The 11,714-nt window shown below is 30.0% G+C and overlaps 1 protein-coding gene across 1 annotated transcript; it reads right to left on the reverse strand.

Annotated features, from left to right (window-relative positions):
- Nucleotides 1-6,505: 6,505 nt before the first annotated feature.
- On the reverse strand, nucleotides 6,506-7,323 carry LOC145122721 (riboflavin biosynthesis protein PYRD, chloroplastic-like). The gene is made up of 2 exons (XM_079058287.1): nucleotides 6,895-7,323; nucleotides 6,506-6,808 (listed from the first exon to the last, which is right to left on the reverse strand). Exons 1-2 carry the CDS (start codon nucleotides 7,300-7,302, stop codon nucleotides 6,506-6,508), a joined length of 711 nt encoding a protein of 236 aa, XP_078914413.1. The 5' UTR covers nucleotides 7,303-7,323.
- Nucleotides 7,324-11,714: the final 4,391 nt, after the last annotated feature.

Below are 11,714 nucleotides of genomic sequence, written 5' to 3' on the forward strand. Positions count from 1 at the left end.
GTTTTCGACGTTCTTTATATCCACACATAGGTATTGAAAAGATCTACAACTCTCTTTTTGACTCCATCAGCTAACTCTCGATCGATTTTAAATTTAACAGTATGAGAAGATTACATTGTTAACGACCGTGTAAAATTCATAACTTCTACATACGGACTCCGTTTTCGACTGTATTTTTATCATTGAGATCCTATTAATGAGATATTCAATTCTCATAGGTTGTGTAAGCAAATCGATCGATCTAAAATTCGAATTCCAGGTTGTGCACTGCTATTCTAAACCTTAGAAAAATCATAACTTCCTCATACGAAGTCAGATTTGGACGTTCTTTTTATGCACGTTTTCGGTTTAACGTATACTAAGAATTTCGTTTAGATCATTAAGGCTAAAAAGTAATTTATCAAAAATTCACTTTTTACGTTACGCGCTGTCGTGCCGGTTTTGCTGTAAAACTTCGACGAGTCATAACTTCTTCGTTATAACTCGGATTTTGACGTTATTTATATGTACGAAACCCTTGTGACATATACTATAACTTGGTTAAGATGATTTACTCTAAATAATCTTCCATAAAAAGTCATTTTTGACGCTTATTATCTCTAAATTGACTAGCCCGAATCTGAGGGCATTACATTTATTCCTCAAGACCCCTTAATAAGTCAAGATCCCAAACCCTAACTCCTAAGGACAACTTAATGCACCAAGACTCTCATTAAGCACCCAATCCTTAGAGGTGCACCTAAAAAGTTTCTAGAATGACTTCATACTCATAATAAACCCTAAAAACAATAGCTTTAAGTACATGCATGTCCTTTCCATTTGATGTCAAAAAACTAGGGTTTAATGACCAAAACTCCATGCATGACACCAAAAATCATTCATAATTTAGATCCAAAACACCAAATACTCTATTTGACCTTCATATTCATAAAGTTACAAACTTTATGAGATCCACCACTCAAATCCATCAAGACATGAAGAAAAGGGACAAAATCAAGAGATATAGTAACATGGCAAGAAAAAGGTTGGATCTTGGACACTCACCAAGGTCCAGGAGATGTCCTAGTTGAAGAAGATGATGCTTACCAAGTAACTACTACACCAAGGGCTTCATTCTCCTTCAAAAATCACCAAAAAGCACCAATAATGAGCTCACAACTTCAATGGAGGCTAGGGTTTAGGTTTCTGAGTTTGAGAGAGAGATGGAGGCTGAATGATCACGAAACCCTAGCCTTAATGTTCTTTTTATAGGAGCTAAAGCACGAAATTAGGGTTTTTCACTAAAACACCTACCACGCCATGGCGGGTCATTTAAATCATGCGGTCCAAAACTTCTCGCCACATCGTGGTGATGCTCCACCACGCTGTGGGCACCCTAATTAAGATTAATACATAAAAAGTTGATTCATATCTAGAATACATGTTATAGTATACCAAGGATTTCAATTCGAAACCTCTTTAACTTAATTGATATCATGTTTTAAAGTTACTCTAGGAGTTCAAACATGTTTCATTTTCCTTAAACTTTTTATATACATATTCTAGTCTAGGTTTATGCAAGTGTGCACTCCACACCTCCTTGTTTGCATTATATCCATGACTTTGAATATCATTCACACAATATAATTTCAATAACTCAAAATGAAACAGGTGAATCTATTAGAGTGACCCAACCACAATGACTCTAAAATCATCAACATCATTTAGTCATCTTTTATATAAATAGTTAAAGTCGCGTTGGTTATATTTATATGCATAAGATAGATAAAATTGTTTTAAATAAAATACACTTCAAGCATATAATAAACACCCATACGAGAGATTATTAGTAATTGCTAATAATAAATTTAATATATTTGAAATTAATATTCCATAAGATATACATTATATACTTTATAAGTTTGAAATAATTATTTAGTTTTAGATTAAAGTGTATAAATTGATAAAAAAATTGTTAGAGTTTAATAGAAACCGTAAACCTTTAAGATTATTGATGGTCCTAACATTCAAATGCATACAAAAACATTATTTTTGTAATCTTATACCCATATTAAATATTAGTTGAAAAAAAACTAAAAGTCGTGATGAGGAAGAGTGTAAGTAACATAACACAAACTTCTATTAGTGTATCACACATTAGTGAGAGGCGGTTCAATAAATGTCTATTGATGTTGAAATTTTCCCTCTCCCCAAAAGGGATCTTTTAGAGAGTTAACATGAGACTCAACATATATCTTATATGGTATCAGAGTTGACGTCCCGCACCCTCGTGGATCAACACATCCTTTTGTGGATCAACACATCCTTTTGTATCCTCATCGAGCCTCTGAATCTAAGGGAGAATATTAGTGTGTCACATATCGGTGTGAGATGGTTTAATAAATGTCTAGGACTCCCCCTCTCTCCACAAGTGTTCTTTTGGAGAGTTAATAAGAAACGTAGTGGCGAGTTTATGTGTAATTATGGTGGGTCACTTGACCCACCTTTTTTTATTTTTGTATAACAAATTATATGAAATAGAAATTATGGCCTATCTAAAAAAAATTGCAAATGAACCACTTTAATATCTTTGACAATATAAAAGTGTAAAAATTAGATTTTTGAATAATTTTAATAGCCCAATATCTTTTAATGTATAATCCAATATGCATAGCCAAATACAATTTACAATAAAAAATAAAAAATTTGAATCACAAATCAATCGTTTCACAACACGTTAACATTCGATATTCATTTTTTCATAATCGCCAATCCAATTTGCAACCACCGGTAAATTAAACTATGTGGAAATTCTATTTCCAATTCTAGTATTCCATGAGCATCAAATAGTCGAAAAAGCCACTATTGTAATTCGTGAATTGAATATTCATAATTTAGTTAGTAGGTTTAATTGCATTCACCGTTGGTTTTTTTTTTCTTTTCTTTTTCTAGTTATTGCTTGTTAATATTTATTCCATAAGCATCAAAGACAAAACTATTAAATGTTTGGTAATACTTAATGAATTTATTTTTCATTTTTTTTATTGTTCCATGAGTTCATACTAAGTTTTTTTTTTTCGTTTCAATATTTCAAGTGAATTGATTATTTGATTGTTAATTATTTCAAAAATCAAAATGAAGAATGTCTGTAAAAATAATTTGATATTTTTTGCTTATACAATTCGACCCGATCTGTACCCGTAACTAATATATATATATATATATATATATATATATATATATATATATATATATATATATATATATATATATATATATATATATATATATATATATATATATATATATATATATATATATATATATATATATATATATATATATATAGCGAGAGAGAGAGAGAGGAGAGAGAGAGAGAGAGAAAGAGAGAGAGATAGGTTCACGTATTCTAACTAATTATTGTGTTATTGTATGCATAAATGTGGGCCAATCAAATTTAAATAATTAAATAAACAATCAAGGGTATGTTAGTAATTTGATAAATAGTTTCCACATATAGTCTCTATAATCATGCTAACATTCACTTTTAACCTAATTTATTTTCTTATATACAACCGTCGATAATAACTTGAAACAAAAAGAAGGGCAGCCGTCATCGACCTTGTACATCGATGAAAAGGTGAGTCTTCCAACCACCGTCGCCGATCAATACCATCACCCACCACCAAGCTACCATCGCCCCCCATATGATCGACTAAAGTAGGAACGAGAGAATGAACGACATAGAATTTAAAAACGATAAAATTGAAGAACGAAATCAATTCATCTCACTTCGTTTTCGTCATTGACTCCATCTTCGTTTGGTTCACAGTTCCATCTTCGTTTTCGTCATTGACTCCACAGGTATGCCAATTTCCTTCCACCCTAATTTCACTATCCCAGTCTTTTGTCTCCAACATTAACATCTGTGTTTATATTTAAGGTGAGGCAATCAATTGCGACTTCTTTTTCTTTCTATGAATCTTTGTGATTCTGTCCTCTGATTTCATTCTTCATTCTCCTCAGAACTGCAGAAAGCTGGAAACCATTACCAGTCGATTCTCCGATTCTCGATTCTTCTTTTTCTGATCGATTCTTGATTGTTCAAAAATCAAAAAAAGAGGTTAGCTCCATTGTTGATTCTTCTTTCCAAAAGGCAGTTAGGGTTTTATCTAACAGGTGATGTTGCAATCTGTGTAACTTTTTGTGTATGTACGTTCTTTTATTTATTGATTATTGTGTTGAATTGACAGTTATTTCGGACGATGTTCTGTTGGTTGTATCAAGACAGCTGCTACAGACATTTTCACAAGAGTTGGGGAGGTTGGAGCCTGAGAATCAAAAGCATATCAGAATGAGCAGTTTTTTGGCTGCATTTTATGAATTGATTCATATTTCAATTTATGTTTTTTTTTTTTCTGATTTAACACTTCATTTATGTGGACAGTGCAGGATCTTGACAAGGTTGAATTCTGAAAATGTATCAAGTATGTTTATGTAGATGATTCAATGGATGATATTGGTGAGATTCTAATTCTATTGGAATGGAATCATGAATTTCAATTCTATTGGAATGGAATCACGAATTTCAATTCTGTTGGAATAACAGAAGTTGATGCTTGAAGAACGGACCACAAAATTGAAAGTGATTCTAAGCAATATTATTCTTTTAGAATGTATTAGTCGTTGTTAGATTTTGATGTTTTCTTTCCCGTTTTGAAAGTTTTTTTTAGTTTTATTCTTTAACAATAAATGTAATTCTTAACAATTGTTACCCGTATTCTATAAGAAATAATATATTTTTTGTTTTTATTCTTCAATTGATTGTTCAAGAATTTGTTATTCTACAAGAAATTTTTAAATTCATGATCAAGAAATAGGTTCAAGAATATTTTTATTATTTATGGTTCAAGAATATTTTTGTTTTTGAATATACTCATAAACATATTCTGTCAGAATGTCCGAATTAAAAGAATTATAATTCGTAAAATCGGATTTTTAAAATTAATAGAATCTATGATCCTTTAAAAAATGCAATTTTCCTTTATTAAATCTATATTAGTTGACTAAATTACCCTTGTAATTAATTAAGATGATATTTTTCAATTATATTTAATTCAATAATATATATTAATCACTTTCTTAAAATAAGTAAATTTGATTGGCCCACATTTATGCATACAATAACACAATAATTACTTCGAATAGAATAACCTAAGCCTATAGGCTTAGGTTATTCTATTTTAACTAATTATTGTGTTATTGTATGCATCAATGTAGGCCAATCATTTTACTTATTTTAAGAAAGTGATTTACCTATATTATTAAATAAAAGAAAAATAGAATAATGTTATTTAATTAAAAGAAGGGTAATATTGTACATTTGCATTGCCTTAAAATTAGGAAACCCAAATTTAAAAAAAGAAATTTACAGATTTTAATGGATCTTTGATTATCTTAATTTTTGAATTTTGATTTTTTTTAAATTAATTTAGTTTAAATAATTCTAACATAATTTTTAATCATACCCGGTTTTATTCTGACAGAATGACATTCTTTTTATAATGATATTCTATGAAAATGCAAGCCATAAACTAATAAATAGTCTTACTTCTCGCAGAATAATTTTTTTTTTTAGATACAAGTTAAATTTTTTCTATCACATCCTTGAAAAAATAAAAAACTACATATTTTATTCTATAATAATGAAATACTCCTTAATAACAAACAAATATAATATGTAGATTATTCTATTGGAATATAATATTACATATACTCTTATCATTCTATTATAGATTAATCTAACAGAATATGACAATGAGTAGTGCATTTTTGTGGAAGAACGGTGACCATTGAGGATTGTTCATGTCTATCCCACACACATTCATCCAACCTTCGGGCCATTGATCATCATGTACTTCATTCATTCTATGTGAATAACTGTCATGAAATTGAATTATGTAAGAATAAAACTATGTGAGAATGCTTTTATACAACAAAAATAAAACAAATTTTAGTAATTCTAAGAGAACTCATACTACATGGTAAAATCAAGTAACACAAATAACGAACTCATAAATTATTTTTGTGTTCTTCAAGAATTTGAACATCAAGTTCTCTTTCAGGCATTTCTAGAAACACCTGGTGTGCAATATTCTCATAGAATTATTTTTGTGTTCTTCCATATGTTACCTTTGCTACTGGTAGTAAGTTCTGGTCAACTGATCGGTCATATATCTTCAGTCACAGAATCCTCATCCATTTTTTCAAAAAGATCCTCTTCAATCGATCCTAAAACATCAAATCTATTTTTATTGTTTTTCTTATTTTCACCACCAGACAACACTACATTACCATCAATCTCTTTCTCCTTTTTATTCCTAGGATCAACATCTGATCTGTTAATACCTAAATTACCCTTCACAGTATCAATATGTATAGAATTCGAATTTACCAAATTGTTAACAATTGTTGTCGGGGTATTCATCACTTATCCATACAACACTTAATGACATCAAAATAAAACTTACCTTAAGGTAACAAAAGGGTTCCCAGTTTTCATTTGATGTATCCATGCCTCATTAAACTTTTTGCAGAGTTCTTCTTCAACACCAACTGTTACATCAATTCCTACATCTTGTAATTTAGCAACGCCCCTTGAGGCTACAATTGGAATTGGATCAACCATTCCCACCACCACTTTTTTCACTTTTGCTTTGATTAGTGCTTCAGAACATGGAGGAGTTCTTCCAAAGTGATTACATGGTTCTAAACTCACATATGCAGTTGAGTTCTCTGCCAATTCCCCAGCATCCCTTAAAGCAAAAACCTGTGAATTGGAATAAAAAAAGCGAGTCATACATATATCATATATGTGAAAGTTCGAAGCAGAAAAGGCAATATTGAAGTAAGTACCTCAACATGAGGTTGCCCAGCTTTGGGATGAAATCCTTCACCGATGATTTTCCCATCTTTAACGATAACACAACCAACCATGGGATTAGGGCTAGTATGCCCAATAGCTTTTCTAGCAAGCTCCAAACACTTCCTTATATAAAATTCATCGTCATTATCTTTCTTATCATCTTTCCCAAATGACGCTTCTTCACATGTTATCCCACCTAATCCAACGTGCCCCCTCATATTGTTTGATGAATCAGATACCCTTCTGGTTGAATTACATAACCCAAATCTATAATTCGAAAAGGATTGAAATTTAACAAATTGGGTTGAAGGTGGGTTAGGGTTTAAGCAGCGAAACGAAGATGAGGTTTTTGTGGGATTGAGATTATAATTTGAAATTGGAAGTGTTTGGGCATACATTATGAATACCCCGACAGCAACAACTTGTGAATTTGATGAGAGGGAAAAGGTTGTGCTTGGTCGTATTCCAGAATATGTCGTCGTGTGTGTGCTTGGTCGGCCGGAAGTGAATTGTGTACGAGAGGGAGATGAGAGGGAAAAGGTTGGGGCGATGATATATACTAGAAATTGAGTTTTAAAACTGATATTCCTAAATTAAAGGGATATTAATTGATTTATATATTTACCATAATTAATTAAATATAAGATTACATATTTACCCTTTTGAAATGATTGGCCTACATTTATTCATACAATAACATAATAATTACTTTAAATATCTGAACCTAGCTGTATATATATATATATATATATATATATATATATATATATATATATATATATATATATATATATATATATATATATATATATATATATATATTCTGTCTGTTTCATTTAAATAGTAAATTATCTGATTTTACGTTCTAGACTCGCCACTGATGAAACGCGACATATATCTTACAACTTCAACCTTGAGATGACCCATTGTTCTTAAAGTTCTTCTCGAAGTTCTGTATCAAGAAGACGACATATCAATGAATCAATATATTAATTTCTCTTACATTTTGATAATTTAGTAATATAGTTTTCGTCTATGGTTTATAATAAAGCTGGCATGCTTGTCATCGCAATCGTAACCAATAAATTTTCTCAGCTAAGCGAAGACTCAATAAACCAAAATAAAAAGGATTGATAAACGTTAAAAAGATTAGAAAAATACGTTATCTCGGGTTATATACAGTTCTTACATATTTTCCAATAGTTTGAATCTTGTTTTTTACACTGCAATTCAAACATGAAGAGTCGAAGGTCGCTATTATTGTCCGATAATCAAAGTTGTCCCGATTAGAGAAGCAAAAGGTCCACATCTATCTTATCTATGATGTTTGAAAATAATACTTATCAGAAACTCTTTTCATGAAAACCCGCTTATATAAATAATTCATAAATATGTTGACAATACTCTTTTAGCTAATACCCACATGACTTTGTTTTTTAGTATTCTTATTATAAAAAGTAAACTTTAACAATCAACATTGATGAATTATTTCATCTTTAATTGACATAATTTTTTTACTTTAAACCTTTTTGATTTAGATAAGAACAATGACGATCCATAATTTGCATATATGTATTTCTTTTTGGTTTCTTTAATCCCATTATCTTTTCCAAATACATATAATGAAGTTTTTTACATCAGTTAATTGCATAATGATTCATAGTCTCACTAAATGATGATTTAGCATTCCAAGTTGTGCTGAAACTACTTGCTGAATGCACATAGTTTCCCATTTGCTCCAATAGTGAATTCACCTGTTTTATATGTTTTATAATTTGTTGCAAAACACTTTCTGATCCTAAAATATTAGATTATGACTCATAGCTGGCCTAAACTAATTCTAACTTTTAATGAATAAACTAGATTAAAAGTATTGACATTTTGGTCCTAAATGTGTCCTAAATGTGTCACGGATGAATATTCTGTCTTTTTGTCAAATTTGCTAACACGGTGCCACATCGTGTGAAATTGTTGATTATGTCTCATATTATTGGTGACGGATATAAGAAGATACAAAATAAAAGATACGTGCTAACTAGAGAGGTGATTTAGGTTGATTGCCTTTAAGAGAGAAGCTAAATATAGTATTTTGTTTGTTAAAACTCTTAATCATGTAATATTTATACGTATCGCAATAATAATTAAGTTGACATTAATTGACCAGTTTACCCTCAAAAAAATTGTTTTTTAATGTCACATATGTATTTCCGTCAAACTAAATTCTTGAAAAGTTTTCAATATAACTTTCAGACGAAAATAAACTTTACCCCAGATTAAAGTTAAAATACTCAATGCATCCATCTAAAAACAGCTGAGTTTGTTTACATTTCTGTTCAAAATTTAGCATAGCCACTTGGGTGGGCAGTTAGAAACATCCATGTGGGAAGGATTATGAACCTTAGCTAACCTTGCACCCCACCTCAACCAACACAACATCTATGGACCATGGTTCGTAAACAATATTGGTCTCTCAACCTTTTGGGTTTGTGCCTTTCTCAACTTGATTTACCAAGTGATCATCTTGGTTTTTGTTACCTTGCATTGACCTTCATTATATATATATATATATATATATATATATATATATATATATATATATATATATATATATATATATATATATATATATATATATATATATAAAGAAGAAGACATTGATTTGACGATTACGGAAAACAGAAACTAAAAACCCCATTGGGGTTTTTAGTAGGACCCTATTCCAATCATATATATTGCAAAATAAAAAATACAGTTTCAATAACTTTAAAGAAAGTAGATGGAAAAAAGATATGGATATAAATTGAAACATAAAACAAAATATCCAAATCGTTTTGAGCCTTTCAACACCTTGATCATGATACACTTCTTTAGTTCACTCCCATATGTTTTTTTCATTCTACTCTCTCTTTCAGAGATTTGACGTCTATAGATCTCTTTCACCTTCAATCTTATGGCTAGGGATTAGTACATATATGCTATTTTTTTTTTTTTTCATTTTGATGCACTCCAGATAACAATGAATGAAAAAATAGACAAAAATATAAGTAACAAAACATGCAAAGAATGTTTTTGTATTGGAAAAATATTTCATTTAACTCGCGTAGTTTGAAAATGTAGGAGTTTTAAATGTATATAATTCAAGATATGTGTTTTATCTTTAATTATAATAATTTGGAAGACCTAGTTTTATAATTTTATAAAGATATAAAGATATATATGATATGATATTTTTTATTCTTTAAATGATGACCACAATATCAATTGATTGAGATATATCATGTTCTTGATGATGCGTAATATCCTTGTCCATAAAAGATAGTGAAATGTTATATATCTTCATCTTTATTGATTTATTTTTGAAAATATATCACATAAATTAACATATTAAAAAAAATCATATTTGAATCTCTCCAACCATCAAAATGTTTATGTTTAGCAGTGCATTTATAGTGAGGGCTACACTTCAATATTTGCAGGGGCTAACCCACACTATTATTGGATATATATATATATATATATATATATATATATATATATATATATATATATATATATATATTTTGGGAACTTATAGTTTCTCGAGAACAAAACGATGGCCATTACATTAAAATAATAAAAGGTTAAGATGTTTTGTGGTATTTTTATAAATATTTGAAAAAATTAAACACGAAGGTATGATACTAAAATTAATCTAAAGACATTTATAGTACTGAAAATCATTCCCCCCCCAAATCAATCAATGCCCTCTTTCTCTCCCAAATCCCTCGATCCTCTCGTCATCCCTCTTTCTCTCACAACTTCATCGTCGTTGGTTCTCCAATCCAGAACCAGCGTCCGAAATCAATGGTCTCCCCCATCAAGTATCTCTCTTATTCATTGAATCGAGGAAGGAGATTGTTGAAGCTCTTTTTTTTCTCTCGCTCTCTCTAAATAATCATCACACCTACATATTATCATAGATCTCTTCCATTTCTCCCTCTATAATGTCTTCTGATCCCAACTAAATTCTGGTGGTGTGGGCAAACTAGACGATGCTTCCGAGACAGTCATGTGTTCAGAGATCTAGAATTGAGGAAAAAATTATCCAATCTGTTGCATGTATTCCTAGTCCTAGTTTTTATAGCCAAAATCAATTTCCTAGGTCAACTCGACTTGATTAAGAATGTTAATCTCCTGAGTTCTTTGACGAAATCATTCTACCAGTTTACAGAATCATGTCGTTGTAAAAAATGGTCAAATTTGTTGCCTACGCGGTTCTTTGATTTTACAAGGGAGGAGTCGATGGTAGAAGCTTGTGAAGTTGGAATGTGGTTTGAGACCGTTGAAAGCTATCCGCCTTTGCGTAAGTTGTTGAAATTTGTATACATTGTTGTTTTATGATTTTGCTCCTTTTTGGTGCCTAGTTGTTAGTAGTAATTATGGTTTTTAGGTGATTTTTACACGGGAAATCTCCAATAAAATCCCAAAATTTTGGCAAAGTTTATGTTTTAGTCCTATATTAATTTTTGTTTACGAAAAAGTCCTAAAACCGGCAAAAATATGTATTTTCACCCTTTTTTATCGATTGGAACCGGTAACAAGTTCATTTGAGACTATTTCATAAACTGACCCAAACTATTAGGACTTTTATGCAAACAAAAATATTAGGATTTTTCTGCAAATAAAAACCTTATTATTATTATTATTATTATTATTATTATTATTATTATTATTATTATTATTATTATTATTATTATTATTCTTGTTGTTGTTTTTGTTGTTGTTGTTGTTATTATTTTAATAAAAATATAAATAAGTATACTATTTTTAA

The sequence above is a fragment of the Lactuca virosa genome, chromosome 6, assembly GCF_052849685.1.
Source record: "Lactuca virosa cultivar CGN04683 chromosome 6, Lactuca_virosa_CGN04683_v6, whole genome shotgun sequence".
NCBI classification, from domain to species: Eukaryota; Viridiplantae; Streptophyta; class Magnoliopsida; order Asterales; family Asteraceae; genus Lactuca; species Lactuca virosa.